The sequence below is a fragment of the Chelonoidis abingdonii genome, chromosome 5 (genome assembly GCF_003597395.2).
Source record: "Chelonoidis abingdonii isolate Lonesome George chromosome 5, CheloAbing_2.0, whole genome shotgun sequence".
Classification (NCBI taxonomy): Eukaryota; Metazoa; Chordata; order Testudines; family Testudinidae; genus Chelonoidis; species Chelonoidis abingdonii.
The window spans coordinates 94161693-94181140 of NC_133773.1; the positions used below are offsets into that span (position 1 = coordinate 94161693).

The 19448-nt window shown below is 40.5% G+C and overlaps 1 protein-coding gene across 4 annotated transcripts in view; it reads right to left on the reverse strand.

Annotated features, from left to right (window-relative positions):
- Positions 1-665: 665 nt before the first annotated feature.
- The window catches only part of SPATA18 (spermatogenesis associated 18), a 42032-nt gene continuing 23249 nt past the window's right edge, over positions 666-19448 (reverse strand). For 2 of the 4 annotated variants that reach the window (XM_032773229.2, XM_032773231.2), the window contains 8 exons: positions 14463-14597; positions 13470-13707; positions 12184-12342; positions 11465-11640; positions 8942-9065; positions 8498-8581; positions 5720-5765; positions 666-3661 (listed from right to left, as the gene is read on the reverse strand). In XM_032773229.2, coding sequence (XP_032629120.1) covers positions 3603-3661; positions 5720-5765; positions 8498-8581; positions 8942-9065; positions 11465-11640; positions 12184-12342; positions 13470-13707; positions 14463-14597 — 1021 coding nt within the window. In that variant the 3' untranslated portion in view covers positions 666-3602. Of the gene's footprint in view, positions 4756-5719; positions 5766-8497; positions 8582-8941; positions 9066-11464; positions 11641-12183; positions 12343-13469; positions 13708-14462; positions 14598-19448 lie in introns of all 4 variants that reach the window. The other 2 variants (XR_004372685.2, XM_032773230.2) reach the window with 2 other exon arrangements.

Sequence of the window (19448 nt, forward strand, 5' to 3'; positions counted from 1 at the left end):
CCCTCAGAGCATTTTACAAAGGTAAGTTATCCTCATCTTACAAGTGTGGAAATGGAATATTTCCCTCTAAGCTGTAATGCTGTGAAAAGGAAGAACTAGCTTTAGTTTCAAATTAGCTTTACAATCATCTTTTTTTATGAAGTGTTTATTTTTAAACAAAGAAGTCTAGTATACAGGTTATTGGGAATGAGGCCCTGTAAGATGGTCTATTTCACACAAAGTGACACAAAGTTAAACAACATCTGCATACTGACTTTTTTTGTTTCAAATCAGTTCTAATTTTCACAGAGAATTTTGTTATAGCATTTCTTGCTTGCACAATCAGCACCCTTAAAAGTCAACAGCCAGTTTTCAGATGTACCTGGTTTGTGTTTCTACTTTCACTTCAAAAAGCAGAGTGCCAAGAATTGGTATAACAATGTACTGAGTAAAATGTGTTATTTATTCAGGAAATACACATGCTGTGTCAGCAAAATGCTGACAGATTTCCTCACATCATTTTTCAATAGCAGAAAATTTGAGTTCAGCTGTGAAACAAGATGCAGATATTTCTGTTTAAATGTAATTGATCCATACTGCATGAACGAGAGATACGGTACAATCCAGAAACATGGAAAGTGCACTCAGCCTGAATGTACCATATGCTAAAACACAAACAAAATAAATTCATTTTTCAAGTTTCTTTAATGCAAAGCCAGGCTATTTCAAACCAAACTAAGAATATAATTCTCTAGACAACTGCAATCAAAGATGAATGACTTATGACAAAGCTATGTTATCTAAGGCTAAAAAAGAGAATTAATTGTTGATGGCACTTTTATATAAAGTCATTCTTTGCAATACATTTAAAACAGACTGTCAAAAATGCAAAAGAAGGATTAAAGGGCACCAGGAGGAAGGAAGGATGTTTACCACCTTGGGTAATTGGATAGCTTTTCCCCCTTCTCCAAAGTACTTCTCCAGGTCCTCTTAGAGTGATGTATACTACCCTGGCCCAGCATCACCATCGAAAGATCCCACCCCAAGATAGGTGGAAAAGCAGCACAAGGTTGCTTCTGAACTTGGATCTCCCACTGCGTGGTAGTAAGCTGAGCCATCCATCTTGGTAACTCTTGATTGTATACAGTGATATTCTGGGATATATTAAAATCACTTGCTCATAGAGAAGAAGGGAAAGTGAAGGAGAAACCTTATGTTGACGCCACAGTCTCTCCTCAGAAATAGGTAATAAAAAAGATTAGATTTAGATTAGACTACGGGGTGATCTTTTCTTCAGCCATTCAAAATCAGCTTTGACAGTGCTGATATGCAGGGGAAACTCCTCAGCTATTACAATGCTTATATAAAATATACATTATGTCCACACAAATGCACTGGTCCATATTAAGTGCTGATTTACATCCCAGGCAATCTCATTTATCTCAGGGCTTGGATCAGATCTGAACTTGGCCCAGCACTTCAGGATTATCACTGACATCATGAATAACACTGTATTGGAACAATCTTGTAGCATAAACCCCACTGATCATTCATTTTGCAGCTTACATAAATCATGTAAGCAAACATTTCTGCACTTATGCCACCTGTGTTATTTTGTTACGACTACTGGTGTGGCATTTACACTGATTTGTTATAAGACATTTGCTCTCCCTGAAGGTTTTTAATACTTTATTTACATGTATGTGTGCTATACAATTCCTGTTTGGTGATTCTTCCACTTAGCACTTGAGAGAAATTACAGAGCTCCCTTTTTATAAGGCCATTGTGCTTTATTGCACATGTAAGTCAATCACACAGGGTCATACACCGACGTTGATCAGCATGTACAAATTGCACTGTTGTCAGGAGGAGTTGTGCATGTAGATAAAGGGCAGTATATAGCCTGTTAATGTCGGACTCATCACTAAAAAAAAATCCCTTGGCCGACCTACTCATTAATTTAAATGACTATAAATGAGCTGAATTGAAGCCCAGTAAAAAACATCACTCTCTTAATGATGTCATGCATCTTGCTAATGCTATTGGCTCCACAGACCCACATGATAGAACTGTTTATCAAGCTTTTTTTTATTTAACTTTTACATTTTGCAAGGTATTACTGAAGCCACTTTCTCCCTGCAAAATCTAGTGTGCACTCACTTCAATTCTTTTGAACTTTTCTATTACCTTGAGACAAGTGACCAGAGCGCTTAGTTAGCTCATTTGGTCAATTCTGTATATGATGTTGTCCTCAAGTGTTTAAAATCTTTGCTTCTGAACTTGCATTTTTAGTTCTTTGCGGGATACTTCATCTAAAGGTATTGCTGAGGTGTGTCTCTGGGTCCATCATGGATCCCAGGCCATTAAATATGTTTGTGCCTCTTTTGTAAGATATTTAATTTTCTTAAAATTGGTTATGAAAATCTGCTTCTTGTCAGAACAATACGCATCAAATGACAGAGATTGTGATCTAGTGTGTCTTTGCAGTGAACATGTGGAAGTCAAATAATATATAAAACGTAAACACTAATATTACAAAAACATCTCTCTTTGGCCCAAAACAATTATTAGATTCTGTGATATTGATTACTTACACACCTAAATCCATATTTAGACACCTGAAGAAGGGGCCTGATTATTTCAGGCGACAGGGGATGGCTCACTCAAAGATTACTTGTTCTGTTCATTCCCTCTGAGGCACCAGGCATTGGCCACTGTTGGAAGACAGGATACTGGACTAGATGGACCTTTGGTCTGACTGAGTATGGCCATTCTTATGATCAGTGACTTCAGTGCTGCAAGTGCTCAAAATCAAGACATTTATCTAGAGGTATTAATAATGGGATTGACATGTAAGTATACAGGATAACCATAACCCCAGCTCCCTGGCTGTAACTAACAATATAAGAGCTTATAAGAGAGAACAAACTACTTTAAATGTTCATTTCAGAGGCCATAAATGCACTGATTTTCACAGACAACAAGAGATCCCACCACGTACTTGAGTGCCTTTTCCATTTCGGTGCATCTTTTAGTTTATTCTGAGGACCTGTGGAAATGATTCTGCATATACCAGCCATCACAGAGCTCTCACCCTGGTGTAAATCTAACCTTTACATTCCATGTGTATAGAACCAGGGTCAGAGCTGAATCAGGCCCACAGTTTGTGTATCCAGGCACCAACTGTGACATTATAGTTACAGTAGTGTATAGTGAAGTTGGGCTGGGCTAGTCTTAAAGTTTGTAGAGCCTCAAACAGCCCTGCAGTTGTGGGGAGGAAGAAGGGAGTGTACCAGGTCTGCACAAGTCCCCCTAAGAGAGGTCATGGAATTAAAGAATGTAGGCAAATTTTTAAAGAGTTAACTTCATGACTAACAGTGTGTACAACTCGGGATTTTGTTACAATTAAAGTAAGCAAATCTCATGTTTCAGGGCATAAGCTGATTGCAACAGGGGACGGGAAGAAAGGAATTCCTCCTGCCTGCAGCCATTTACATTACACAACTAGGAAGCTGAATTATGGGAAATTTCCACTTTCCTCTGAAGCATCAGGTATTGGACTGAAACAAGATACTGGACTTGATGAACTAATGGTCAGATCCATTATTACACATCCTAGGTTCCTACGTAAAAGCGCAAGGCCCCAAGCAGTCACTTGTGGTGCTTGTATTTAAGGCTGGCCCTACAGATGAGGTTCAGGAGAGAAAAAAGAAAATCAGTTCTCTTAGAAACAAACATTCTGATATTAACATGAACTTCTACAAATGGACAAGAAATCCTTTAAAATGGCAGAAGAACCAATATACTTCTGAGACCAAAATAATCAATTATTTAATTCAGAATGCAGCAAATTACTGTCTTTAATAGCCAAGCTTTTGTGACTGTGTTCAAACGGAGGCTCTAATCTTGTTCTGTATGTATTTAGAGGAGATACTGAATAGTTAATGCATCCCAAGCAAGTATTTCAAACCACAATATGTTCAGTGACACACTTTTGAAATATCAATAAAGGTCCAAATCGCAACCACTAGTGAGATTCCATTCTTCAGTAACAGACTGAATTTAACAAGCATAGTGAATTCAATGCCAAAACCAGCACAACACTTCATACAACTCATTAGCTGTGTGCTTTCATAAATCAAGGTAACTGAAGATCTGGAGACTGAAATGAAGTAGTCACTTGTGTCAGTCATAAACTACCAGTATTTCATCAGTCAGACAACAGAGACCACCTTCAGTTGATACATCAGTGACAAAACAATGCTATTCACGTAGTTAAGAGTTTCACATCCTGAGATTAATGCTGCCTTCTAGAAATGTAAATAAGCACCATCTAGTGACATTGTTTTCAAGTAACAGCTAATCTCAACAAGTTGTAATGTTCATGTGATATTAAATATGTTGTCAAAATAAATGGCACACTTTTGTTTCAGGTAAAAATGTTCTAGATGTGATCCTTAGCTCTACTGCTCTATTTCTGCAAGGGTTGCTAAGAGCTGTGTAAACTCTACACCATAGGAGTATGATCCTAAATATCTATGCAATTTTTTTATCAAATTGGTTCAACTAATTTCTCTAATGATAAAAAACCTACTAAACTTATAAAAACACACTAAGCAAAAACGACATTTAACCCTCCCTTGGAGTAACACAAAACTGCCATTCACATTATCTTAAGTGAGGTTTGAGGTACTCTTGGAACAGGAGGAGGCACCACTGAAGTTGACTGATCCGGATGTACAGAATCACAGAAACATATCCAGTTAATTTAAAGTCCTATTGGAGAAAAATACACATTTCAGCATGACTTTTTTTCTAAGTGCACCTCTACCCCAATATAACGCGGTCCTCGGGAGCCAAAAATCCCTATCGTGTTTTAGGTGAAACTCCGTTATATTGGGGTGGCGGTGGCAGGGCTCCAGCAGTGATTTAAAGAGCCCAGGGCTCCAGCCACAGGGTGCCCCAGGCCCTTTAAATCGCCACCCGAGCTCCGTTGCCGGAGCCCAGGGGTAGCGGTGGCAGGGCTTCGACGGTAATTTAAATGGCCCAGGGCTCCCCACAGTGGCCAGAGCTCCGAGCCCTTTAAATCGCCACCCAAGCCCCACTGCTGCAGCCCCAAGATAGCAGCGGCAGGACTCCAGAGGTGATTTAAAGGGCCTAGAGCTCCCAGCAGCAGCCAGAGCCCTGGGCCCTTTAAAGCGCCGCCTGAGCCCCACTGCTGGAGCCCCGGCTTACCGCGCTATATGCGAACCCATGTTATATCGGGTCGTATTATATCGGGGTAGTGGTGTAACTACACTGAGTGGAATCAAGAAGGGACTTCATTTGAAATTTTGAAAAAATTCCTCATTTCACCCTGGCCAGTTAGCCAGTCCATTTGGAATTTGTAGGTATAGCGCCAGTAGTCATAGAGTTGGCCTGCTCCCCTCATGGAAGAGGGGCCAAATTGTACTTACTATAGAAGGCTGTGGAGGTATTTGGCTGGCCATAGCATTAAGGCAACCAGCAGTCAGAGACTTTGTGATAATGGTTTGGAAGGGATGAGAAAGAAGGCGCCCTACAAAAGTCTGAAACATTGGCCTTTTCACAAAATGAAAAAGTGAAGGGTCACTCATTTTAAAAACAACACAAGTGTGTCAGAGACAAAGACGTGCACAGTGTTATTTGATCTCTTTACTCAATCTTTCAAGCACTTAATGTGAAAACCAAGAGGCATTGTATACTGAACACGCCCACTTACTTGGGCTTCCGCTTCTTATTGGGGAAGGGCTGCGACTTCGAGGTAACTGCAAGGCAAACAGCAAAAAACAAGTCAGCAGATCAGATTCAATAAAAGGTATTACTCTCCAGACAAGCATCTCAGGGTCTTCTACATTCAGAAAATTTGCACTGATGTAACTATACGAATGATGCAAAGTGGAACTTACACTGGCATGGATTTCAGAGATTTCATTGAGTTTAAGGCCAGAAAGGAGCACTAAATCATCTAGTCTGATCTCCTGTATGTCACAGGTCATTACATTTCACCCTGGTATCCTGTACTGAGCCCAGTAACGGGTAAGACTAAAGCATTTCAGTCCTCAGAAGACTAAATCGTTCTGTGCCCCAGGCAGAGAACGGGGAGACTGAGGTGCTACCAATGCCTGCAGCCCCTCAATGATAGGGAATTGATTAAGTAGGATAAGCCCACATGATCCTATCAGGTGGCTTGTGCCTTATGCTGCAAAGGCAGGAAACAAACCACCAAGTCTCTGCCAATCTGACTTAGGGGATAATCCCTTCCCCACCCAAATCTGGTGATCAGTGGGACCCTGAGCATGTGGGCAAGACCCACCAGCCAGGCAACTAAAAGGAGGGTTCTCTATACCACCTTCAGGCTTAATTCAGCAAATTACCTCCTCTCATTCTTCTTTCATGACACCCACAAGAAGTGAGTCTACCAAGACATTGTTAATGATAAGGTATTTATTTATTAAATGCACCCACACATTTTTACACACACACACACACACACACACACACACACACACACACACACACACAGTGTGTATGTGTATTTGTATATAAAAATAAACCACCTCCCCACACACTCCATTTATATAATATTAAATAAATACCTTAACAATAGCAGAGAATCCTGTGGCACCTTATAGACTAACAGACTATAAGGTGCCACAGGATTCTCTGCTGCTTTTACAGATCCAGACTAACACGGCTACCCCTCTGATACTTGACACCTTAACAATAGATACACACACACAAAATATATAGTATGATTAAACAATTTTAAAATTAGATAGATAACTATTCAAATATAATTCAAAAATTGCATAAAAACTTTGCTGCTCACGCCCATAATCTTATTATTGTGAGCTCAGACACCTATCCCCACCTCACTGATTTGTTGCTTCTGCCTTCCATTAGAGAGTAAATTTAGACAGCTAATTCTAAGAAGCAGGGACAATGTGCTATTTATATATAGTGTGAGAGCCCTAAAATTCTTCTGGGTGGTTGTACTTGATAATTTAGGAGAGACTGGAAGTTGGAGAAGGTGGAAACTTGTAGAACTGGACAGGGAGGACGGTCAAGAATATACATAATACCAACAATCTATCAATACTTTCATTAGTCTACAGTTGGTCTGCAATAAGGATAGTTTACCATACAGGTTTTCATTCACACACACACACACACACACACACACACACACGCGCGCCATGTACAATACTCAAACATAGTAAAGGAAAATGTAATAGTAATACCATTCTCTGGGAAATCATCTTGTGCAGCAATTTTACATTCACCTTATGCAGAAGGTGGGCCCCCAAAACATATACACACAGACACACATCACACCATATAAGTATGTATTAAGCACCAACAACATTATGTACAAATATTGTAATAGTGAGGTAGCCTAAACTCACCTATAGCGTAAGTCAGTGCTCCCCAACATTTTTCATCTGATGGGAGCCAGACAACGAGGAGGACCGTGGCAGTGGACAAGCATCCGCCAAAATTCCACCAACAAGCAGCAACGTCAATAGGTGTTGCTGCTGAAATGCCACCAAGTAGCGTCATCCAGAGCATCGCCGCCGAAATACCACTGACTTTTGGTGGTATTTCGGTGGCGACGCCTCTGGATGATGCAGCTTGTCGGCGGCATTTCAGTGGATGCTCCTCCGCCGGCTAGTACGTGGACACACTTGGACGTCCCAGCGTGCACCATGGCACCCATGGGCACCACGTTGGGAATTCCTGGCATAAGTGAACAGGATTATGGTAAGTATCCCATAACTCCTTGCATTTGCTAAAGTACACATTTGCCGTTAGCAAATAGGAAATTTGTCAAAAATCAAGATACATTTATTGTGTGTCTTAGTACAAGCTAGGGAAGTACCTTCATGGACCAATACCTCAAATGCTAATCTCCAAAAGGAAGGAACAGAACAAAAACTTAAGGAGCTTGGAACATATGGGTTGGATTTCAGTGATATATCAAGAGATGTGTAACTTGTAAAATCATCATATAAATAATGCCAGCAGAATCATGGAACTTTGGAAGCCCACCTTCTGCATAAGGTGAATGTAACATTGCTGCACAAGGCGACTTCCCGGAGAATGGTATCACATAGAACCATTTTCCTTTACTCTGTCATTATTGGCTTAGAGCAATAAACCTGACTGACATTAATTATTTTGGCCACTTGAATATATTTCATAAAAATATTCAAGTGTGGTCAAGCAATTGACCACATTATTTATCAACAAATTTTACATATTTGACTAAAATGGTAACACAACACCTTTTTTGCACCATGCAGAAGCAAATGTACGTAATGTACAGTATAATGTATGTAGCAGATGTAAGTATAATGCTTCATCTTATTCCATGCAAGATTGTCAATATGAATGCTTATTTCTCATGTTCAACAAGTGTATATGGCTTGTAATGTTACTGAATGCCTAGATCTGTTAATGATATTGAGCATAAAATGACTGATGTGTTATACTGTACCAAGGTGCGACTGGGGTTTGCAGAATGAGACAGAACAGGGCTCATGCTGCGGCTTCTGCTTTTACTCCTACTCCTGCGAGACCACTACAATAAAACACAGTACAGTACGACACAGATCTATATTAAGAAAAGTACATTCATTCAAACTAAATTTGGGAGCAGCCATACTTTGCCAAAGTGAAGGCTTAACTATATGAATAGAAGAATATTTCCCTAACTAAGGCCATGATCCTGCAAATACTTCACATGCTAACCTTTAAGCACATGAGCAGCATGTTGAAGCGAATGGAACTACTCATATGGGCAAAATTAAATGCATGGTAAGGTTTACAAATCAGACCCTAAATAAATATTGAGATTTGATACACAATAACCCTGCCTGTGGTAGAGTTGCATGAAAATTTAAATAGGATGACTTTCCTTAGCAAGTCCAAGGATACGTACCAGAGCACCTCTCTTTGAGACTGCCTCTCCCTTCACAATAATAGAATCATTTTCCATCAGAGCAGGCCACACATGATAGACCACCAAGGGAGCCGTAAAATCGGAGTCATAGCTGCGACGGTATCTGTTCAAACACAGCAAAGAGCATATTACCATGTCAATGCTAAAAGAAACCAGTGATGGCTATGCTGGATAAGGCCAGAATATTTATTATAGCTTGTAAATGTTTCTTAATATTTCAATGGTACAGGTAAAAATGAAGTATAAAAAGGGAATGTACCTGTGTGAAACTCATCTAACATAGGCATATGTGGTCTGCCAGTGCCAAAAGAAATTTTGTTACACTAATCTCTCACATCAGATGCACACTTGCTTAGCTGAGGTGCAAGCAAGGGCCCTTCCATCACTGACAGACAACATGAAGTGCAGTGTTTGGATAATCAATGCATATTGCATCTTCCTGGGACTGCTTGTCAAAAAACGATAAGATAAAAGATACAACAATAAAAATAAATTAAGAATAAATATTAAATGGACAATATCGATTTCCTTGAAAGAAGCCACTTTAAAGGATGTGGGGCACACTAGTTAGCAAGGCCAGATTTAGGCTTCTGGGGGCCCAGCAAAGTTACCTTGGGAGACATCAATCCTTTCAATTTCTCCTCCTCCCAGTAATTGCTGCTCTTTTGCACAACCCCCACAAATCCCCTCCATCTTTTTTCTCCCTCCCTGACCAATGCCAACAGTCAGTTCCCCACCATTCCATGATAAACATAGGACTTTCCCTCAATTTGAGGCCTTCTTCTATGAACTATAAGTCTCCCCGACATCATGGGTTTCAGGTAGGTCAATCAGAGTAGCATCACAAAGTTACCCTCCATATTTAGTTTTGTCAGAAGCCACAGATGGCAACAATAAGCTGTTCATTTTATGCCACAAGAGAATATTTATTATTGTGTTAAAACAGTTTTGTCAGCACATTCGTTTATTGATACTTGCATATTATATAAACACATATACAGAAAGCTATCTACATCACATGTCTACTGGTGATATCCATATAATAAATTGCAGGGCCATGTTATAAATTGCACTGTTCATGTACCTTAAAACCTCTGAGTACTTTCAAACTGCTGCAATTCTTCCTTTTTAAATAATTTAAATTTTAACATTTCCATTCCCAAAGTTACCCTGGTCTTAGGTGCAGGATGGGCAATGGTCAGACCTTACTAAAAACATATTTAAGGTCTGGTATCTCATGATTCATGAGGGCTAGAAACAGGAGCTATCTACCGTTAGGCACTGGAGGGTTAAAGATCCCGAGATAATGGCCTATAAAACAGTGATATTTTTAAGTCTAGAAAAACTATTTTTGGACTTTTTAGGGTTTTTTAAATGTATTGGTTCTATCTTCTGTCTCACTCCCTGGTCTTTTGAAGGCCAAACACATCTAGTTGACTAAGAAAGGGTGATAACACTGAAAATAGTTAGGGGCCATTGCCTTTCTAATATAGTCAAAACAGTTGGCTGGTTAGCAGCTGGCTAAAGCCACGTCTTCTGATCATGTCTGATTTTGCTTTTGTCCTGCTGAAGCTTCACCTTGCTTTCATTCCTCCTCTCTCTCCCTGACTACTTCCCCCGTTCCCCTCTGTTTCCCTCCAGTTTTAAAGTAATTATTTTAAGCCTTCTTGCTGTTGTTGTCTTCTTTTTCTCCCCCTTATTTAACTTCTTTCTCCTTGAACGCAAATTTCCTTTGAGCTCTGGCCTCTGGTGCCTGCTTGGAAGGCCTCAGAAGTGCTCTCGGATTCGCTATCAGTTCACACAGCAGCCAACTCTGAGCCTTGAAAGAGCCTTTAAACCCTAGTTCACAAAATGTTAAAGAAAATCCCATTTCTATAAAGGATTTTCAGTTCTCTAAAAAGTGGCTTCTCCTTCCATACTGAGCTGTGGCAGCAAGTGATGATGGGGCACCAAAGAGCTCAGAATCCACAGAACAGCTGCCAGAAAGGATGTGCAGAGAATCCTGAGATTTGTGAGATCCTTAAAGGCAGGCACTACCTGTCAGAGCTCACTGGAGCTTTGCTTGTAACGAATTGGGCAAGTAACAATGGAGGAGGTAGCAAGAAGAATCTTTTTAAAAACACTGGAGGCAGAGGGGAATTTGGCAGTGAGAGGAAGATTGTTCTTAATATTTTTAGTAAAGGTTTTATAATCAAATATACATTTGAGAGTGGAGTTTATAGATAAAATTGTTGCCCTGTTGGTTGAAAAAGTGACTAATAAGTGAAATATATTGTCCAAAGTTTGCATATATATTCCACTATAACTCTTGAATTATCTACCAAACGTGCTACATAGTAGGGAAATAGAACTCAAACTAAACAAGTAACGTTTACCAGCAATCTTAAACCTTAATTTAAATAGGCTGAACTGGCTGAAGGATGGACTGTGTGGCCTGATGGGTCTTTTCCATCTCTAATTTCTAGGGTAGGAGTCTACTACTGAATATTTCAGAGTTCTTACTTGCTCTCATTAAAAAGTTCTCCATCTGCACCAAATGCAATATCAAGGGGAGGAACCAAGGTCTGCATAGAAAAAGCTACACGGCACAACTCCCGAATCAAACTGCTGATCATGATGAAGTCAACTTCTGGTGGGAATGAAATTTTAGGATTGATATTCATGGCACGAATTACTTCCTGAAAATAAACATAACATATCTAGTTACTCACTAGTGATGATGAATTTGAGCTTACCAAAGCTTTGTAGTTACAGACAGACCGATACTGCAACACTTGACCCTCCTAAATTTCACTAGCACAAAACCCTCTTTAATAAAAGATACACAGAACACCAAAGATGCTGTCTTATGTTATTTCAGGGACTATTACCTCTAAAAGATGTATTTCTGAAATGACATCACAATATCAGCATTAATGCTGACATCAGTCCTATGACTGGTATACTGATTTCAAGTGCAGTACGTTTCCTAAACTACCACTGAAAGCATCATACAATTGTTTTATTTTATTTTGCAAACACAGACACTACCGTCACAAATAAAAGTATATCAAACAGATATAAACACTAGCATGTTATATTACTGTATGAGAAAATGTATTGATACGACAAAATGAAATTAATGCTGTTAACTTCTCTCTAGTAAACCTACTTCAAAGTAAGATGAATTTCAGGTTTGTACAAAATATGAATAGTCTGGTTTCACATTGTCTCTGACTTACATTGACACTGGCTTGAACATCATACAGATCCTCATGGCGAACTATATAATCCAGGACAGTGTCTTCAAGTGATTCAGGCCCTGAGTAAGTTAGAGACAGAGTCTTTCTCACACGCATTTTGAATTGTCTGAAGGCCATCTTCGCTGCATGGAAAGACTCCTGCAAATGTTAAAACAGCCAGTTATATTTATAACCCTGAGCAAGAAAATAGGTTTGATTTTCAAACAATGGTCCAGACACATTCCCAGAGTAACCTCACTGATATCAAGGGATAAATTTGGCCAAATATCTGCATAGTTTCCTGAGGAGAAAAATTCTCATATTAAAATGATGGCGTCTAGAAACAATACACCTTAGGGGGGGTATTCTCAGATACATCACACTTGTTTTTAAATTCCAGATGACAAATCAGATTAGAATGCTTTGACTTCCCAGCTAGAATTTTCTATTTTTCCATAAGATTTCAACACTTGCAAAATCAAGTACTGCAATTGAATACATTCAAAAATGTCAGTGGTCAGGATGTTGTACTTAGAATCTTAAGCTCTATAGCATAACATGTCTACAGCAGTACATGTTGTCTGTTAGTATGAGGATTTGTAATTTGATTGTGTAATTTGGTTGAAAATTGCTAGTTTAGGGAAAAATAACATTTTGCATTTATACAGCAATGCTTGCCATTAAGGCTTGGTGCTGAGCACTCACAAATCTCAGTGAAATCTGTGGAAGCTGCAGGTGCTCAACCTCTCTCAGGACCATATCCATTAAGATTCTGCTATGGCTAAGTACTACATCAATTTTATAGAGGGAGAAAATGAAGCACAGAAGAGTAAAACAACCTGCCACAGGTGATAAAAGTGAGCTGTGGCAAAATCACAAATAGAATTAAGGACTCCTCTTGACTCCCAGTCTCCTGCTCTATCTAGCTGCCTAGATTCTTATATGATACCCAGCACATTCAGAAAACATGCATCTAGATATCTCATGTGACTTAATGTGAAGCATCATATGGATAGGTCTTAGTGGCTTGTAAATATTCGTTTTTAAAACTAGTTTAAATGAAGTGGTGTGATCCAGAGTAATAATAATGGGCCCAGCAGCCAGGAACTGCCATGTTTTAGGGAAAAGATAAAATGGATACTAAACTAAAAGAACTGAAATGGAAAATAGCAACAACAACAAAATGTATCAAGTGAATCAAGTTGTAATCCAGCCAGGTTATATTATTTTTACATAAAGTGTGTGCACAAACTGTAATGGAAAAAAATACTGTAAACATTTCCTACCACAGCTGCAACATATATTATCCTCTGCACCATCTCCAGATCATCGATGTAAGTCCTCAGAAGGTTTTGTGCATCCAAGCGTTCTTGAGTATAAATCTCACTAAAGCGAGCCACCAGGCGGGCATGACGGGCAGCATTTGTAAGCCTGGCCCGGCCAGGTGAGCAGCTCCTGAGCGGAAGAGGACTAGGTGATCTACTTTGGCAGCGCCTTGGAGAAGGAGAGCGACTCCGTGCAAGTCTAAACGAGATATGAAAAGTCATTTTAAGGTTACCTCATTACCTTTAGAAAGTTTTGGTCTGGTCTACACATAATGTTTATACTAATTTAACTATTTTGCTTAAGGGTGTGGTTTTATACTGATATAATTAAAGATGTACAAGCGCCAGTATGGATGCTGTTATACCAGAATAAAGTTGTATTTCCCAGTAGAGCTTATTCCCATAAATTGGTTTCTAAATCAATATAGTTAAAGCAGTTCCAAAAGTGTGTGGAGGGAAGCACTTTGTATCAGTGAAACAGAATTTTAAAAAAAGTAAAACTTTTGGAATTTGTACCTCTTCCATTACCAACGTACAGTGACTAAATGGCACATTTAGCAAACAGTCTTGTACTGGAATGGTGTGGTGCTCCAAAAGCCCTACAGCAAGAAATAATGTATTGCTTCTTCCCATAAGAAGTTTCTCGGTATGTTCTGCAAGGCTGCCCTTTTTGTACATTTCCTGAAGCTCAACATGGCTGAAATGAAAATATGTGTGCATTACCCCCCTTTCTTCCTTCAAAATAAATTTGGTGGAAACACTTATGTTGCTTCATTATAGGATGGGGAGGTTTAGTTTATGTTTTCTTTTTCAATCTAAAACTATGTATCTGCAATTTCTCTTCCTCTTCAGTAGCAGCTCAATATATGTTATCCTAGCATGGGAGATCATAAATTCAGTTTTTGGTATGCTTCCTGTGTATGTTTTAAAGATTTGTCAAATTAGGGTCCATACCTGCTGTGAAGAACAGATTTTTGGGCACCCAGGATGGCAATCTCATCCTTTAGTATTTGAACCTGTTGCTCATAATCATTCAGACGATCCAGATTCCTCAAAGCGCTCTCCTCCTGTGCTTGAGAAGCCTTCAGACTTAATCAAACAACATAAAACTGGTGACAAGGGGCCCTTCTACCAATCTAAATGCCCTATTTATTAATCCATATTAAATACAAAAAGCTTTGTAAAAATAATAGGGAGGTTAACTTCTAGAGAGAAACACAGGGAACTCTATAGTTAGCAATGAACTGCAAAACCAACCCAAAATTGTTTGTTCCCCCTTAATTGCTACTCTGTGTATACAGACTCTTGTCATGTGACAGGGGATATTAATTACCCTTATGTATTCCAGGACCATGTCAGGTGAACAAGATCAGTCTCTTTCCTCTATGTCACAATTTAATTAGAGTCTCAAACTTTCTAAAAAAGGAGTTTGGGGTTGTTTTATTTTTTTACATCAGATCCTCCTCTTCCTCTCTCTGCAGGAGTACCTTGGCAAGATTTTTGGAGGCCCTGCATAATGATGTCACATGAGGCTGTAACCTTACTGAAGCCCTCCCTCACCCCAAAAGAGGGAGCGAGAATGATGATTCTTAAACATTGTTTGATGCCCTGAAAAGCAATTTTATACACATTTATATTGCCCTTTACTGCTTCTGTACTATATATAGGAGATGTCTCAGTTTCCCCTTTTGCCTCTCCCCACTCCAAAAAACAAACAAAACTCTGAATGTTTTCTATGTCCTTCCTTCCGTTTCTTTACTGGTGAGATCTTTGGAGGGCTTGACTAGCGATACCAAAAGAGGCTGCCACCTGAGCTGCAGATCTTTCTCCCTCCACTAGAGGGAGGAAAGATCTACATGTAATGTAAGGCCTGGTCTACACTACGCTGTTAAACCGATTTTAACAGCGTTAAATCGATTTAACGCTGCACCCGTCCACACTACACTGCTCTTTATATCGATTTAAAGGGCTCTTTAAATCGATTTCTGTACTCCTACAAAACGAGAGGCGTAACGCTAAAATCGATATTCCTGTATCGGATTAGGGTTAGTGTGGACGCGAATCGACGTTATTGGCCTCATTACTTTACAGTAGCTACCCACAGTGCACCGCTCCAGAAATCGACGCTAGCCTCGGACCATGGACGCACGCCACTGAATTAATATGCCTAGTGTGGACGCGCACAATCGACTTTACAATATCTGTTTTATAAAATCAGTTTAAGCTAATTCGAATTTATCCTATAGTGTAGACATAGCCTAAGAATGGTCACTGTGGCAAGGGCAAGAGAATTTCCTGCCTCAAATGAGGACAAGTTGCCCATAGTGTTAGTTTCCTGTGACCACTAGTCAAGTCCTGCAATTCCTACAGCAAGGAATTCCAGCAAAGAGAGGCAAGAGGGGAGCAGATATTTCTAATGAAATAAATAATCAGGAAAGAAAACTAGTGGGTTTTTTCTGGAGATGGGCATCATAATCCCTTGACAGGGAGAATGTCTAACTCAGAGGGAAAAGGGGTTTAAAAAGCCAGCTAATAATTGACCAAAGGAGCTAACAAACAGGAGCAGCAAACCAGGGAATTTAGCAAGGGCACGCGACAGGCAGATACATCTAACAAACATGCTCCTAACTTAGGCCAATATGACATCAGGGTATCCTCTCACACTGAGGATACCCCTCCAGAGGAGGGGATTCTAGTTATTAGGAAAAGACAGATAATAGTGATGGGGGAGTCAATTATTAGAAATATATATTGTTGGGTTTGCGATGCCTGGGACAACCACATGGTGAATTGCCTGGTGGGTGCAAAGGTACAGACCTCTCAAGACATCCAGATAGACTTATGTGCAGTGCCAGGGAGAAGCCGGTGGGTCATGGTTAAGGCTGTGTTTTAGTCACAGGTATTTTTAGTGAAAAGTCATGGACAGGTCACAGGCAATAAACAAAAATTCACAGCCATGACCTGTCCATGACTTATACTAAAAATACTTGTGACTAAATCTTGGGGGGGAAAGGGGGTTGCTGGGGGATGACATCTGGGGACTGCTGCTGGGGGCCGCAGACCATGCTGCTCTGGCCGGCCATCCAGGACCGTGGACTACGGCTGCTCTGGCCAGCCGCCCACGAACTGCTGCCTGAGGGCTGTGGACACTCCATCCAGCCACCTGGGGACCACTGCCCTGGGGCTATGGACACGCCGTCCGGCCATCTGGGGACCACTGCTCGGGGGCCGTGGATACACCGTCCAGCCGCCCAGGGGCTGTGGACCATGGCTGCTCTGGCCATCCCTGGGGCCACTCCAGGGGCAGCTGGTATGGCTGTCCCCAAGGCCACTTGAGCAGCTGTCCCCAGAGCCAGCTGCTTGAGTGGGCCTGGGGTCAGCCACACTGGCCACTGCGGAAGTCCCAAAGGACACAGAAAGTCACGGAATCCTAGTCATGGTACATGTAGGTACCAGTGACATTGAGAAGGTAGGAGAGGGGTCCTGGAGGCTAACTTTTGGCTATTAGGTAAGAGACTGAAGTCCAGAACCTTCATGGTAACATTCTCTGAAATGCAACCAGTTCCACATGCTGGGCCAGTTAGAACTGCAGGGTCTCATTGCATGAATGAGACAATGTTCTGGGAGGGAAGATTCAGGTGTATTAGGAACTGGGGTGTGGAACAGCTTCCATACAAGGGGAAAATAAAAAGACTGGGATCGTTCAGCTTAGAAAGAGATGACTAAGGAGGAGTACAATAGAGGTCTGTAGAATCACGACTGGTGTGGAGAAAGCAAATAGGAAATATTATTTACCCCTTCACGTAATTCAAGGACCAGGGCCAACCAATGAAATTAATAGGCAGAAGGTTTAAAACAAACATAAGGAAGTACTTCCTCAGGCAGTGCAGTGTCAACCTGGGGTAACTTGTTGCCAGTCGATATTGTGAAGGCCAGAAGTATAACTGGGTTCAAAAAATTAGATAAATTCATGGATGATAGGTCCATTCATCAGGACTGTCGGAGACACAACCTCTGACTCCAGAAGCTGAGAGTGGACAACTGGTGATGGATTACTCAATAATTGCTCTGTTCTGTTCATTCTCTCTGAACCATGTGGCACTGGCCACTGTTGGAAGACAGGATACTGGGCTAGGTGAACCATTTGTCTGACCCAGTAAAGCCATTTTTATGTTCTGACAAGAAAGTAGTAAAAAGGAACATAGTGCCATGCAGTTCATCTACCACAGTGTTCTTAACAATTACCATGGTTAGGCAATGCAGGGTCTCTGCAATAACAACAAAATCAGACAAGGAAAAAGTAATTCACTATTTCCTGCCTTTTGTCAATTAACACTATTCACAAGCACACCCGTCAAGATGTTTAAGTACAAAATGTGATGATCCTCATCTGTAGTTCTATATAGATCTGAAGAGTTTCCATCTTATTTTATCAGAAATAACTATCACAACTGCAGATAATAATTGCAAATAATTATTGCACCTTCAGAGACCTACTGAAAGAGGTGCCTACCTTACTCATAAAAAAACAGCGTCACGTGTTCTAGCTTAAAGCCAGTTAGAGTACATGTACCCTGCTATGTTCATTGATAATCCCACACTAAATCACAAATTTAAAAGAGCGGCCACCACATATTGGATTAATTTTTTAAAGATATAGAAAAGAAAAACAAAGCACTAGAAGAAAAGACCCTCTTTATGGGACATATACAGTAGACCAACCTCTAGTCTTTGAAAGCCTTGACATTATCCCCTTTCAATGCTAGTCTAGTGTGAGTGAGAATTAAGCTGTTTTAAATTTTTTATTTAATAAATATTATACAGTCTCTGTACAACTATTGATCCAAAAATCAGTAGAACATTATCAGTTTTCCCACTGACACTAAAGAGGTCTGAACATTCTGGGGATTGTAGGAGATATTGGGTCTGTGGGTGTTCCTAAATCATTAATAGGAACAAATGGTGGTAAATAATGTGTTCTGTGAAAAATCACAACATTCTGAAAAGCAGCTATGGATGTCCATGTGCGTGCCTTAAAAATTCATCTGTTTAAAAAAAGGTACCAGTTCACCATACATTCATGCTTACTTGCTGATTAATTTGCAGTTTAAGAACTTTTCAGTTAAAAGGTAAAAAATATTACCATAGATTCTTAAACTTTTCTATATGTCATTTAAATATAAAATGGACAACTTAAACTGGTGGAAGTTAATTTAAAAAAAAAAAGTCATAGCCTAAGAAATTGTGTGTGAAGTTTCTAAAGCTAATGCAAATTACAACACCAGAGCTATAAGACCCGGAAAACTAGTGTTTAATCAAAAGGGCCACAGAATGTCAATTTCAGCAGCTCAAACATGGTCTGTTGTAGTATCAGTAGCCCAAATTCAGCACTGGTGTACATGGGTGCAACCATCTTTTCTTTATATGTTTATACAGCCCCTAGCATCATTGGGATGAGGCCTCTTGGTCAGGACCAGCGTTAGAGTTTCTCGAGCCCTAGGCGCACGGCCATTTCGCCGCCCCCCGCGCTGATCCCGCAGCTCTGGTGGAGCTGCTGCAGTCATTCCTGCAGAGGGTCCGTTGGTCTGTGGCTCCGGTGGAGCTGCACGAGCAGCCGACCATCCGCAGGCATGACTGCGGCAGCTCCACCAGAGCCGTCGACCAATGGACCCTCCGCAGGCAGGCCTGCGGCAGGTCAACCGGAGCCACCTGCCACCCCCCCCCGGCAAAATGCCACCCCCCAAATAATCCTGGCGCCCTAGGCGATTGCCTAGGCTGCCTAAATGGTAGCGCCGGCCCTGCTCTTGGTGCTTCCTCATTACAAATAGTTCATCTTCATCATCATCATCATCATGGTTTAATCACTCATAATACCTCATCAGTTTTTTGGCCCCTTAACACTTTGTTGGTATTTAGCTTCCTTCGGGCTTTAAGTTTTCA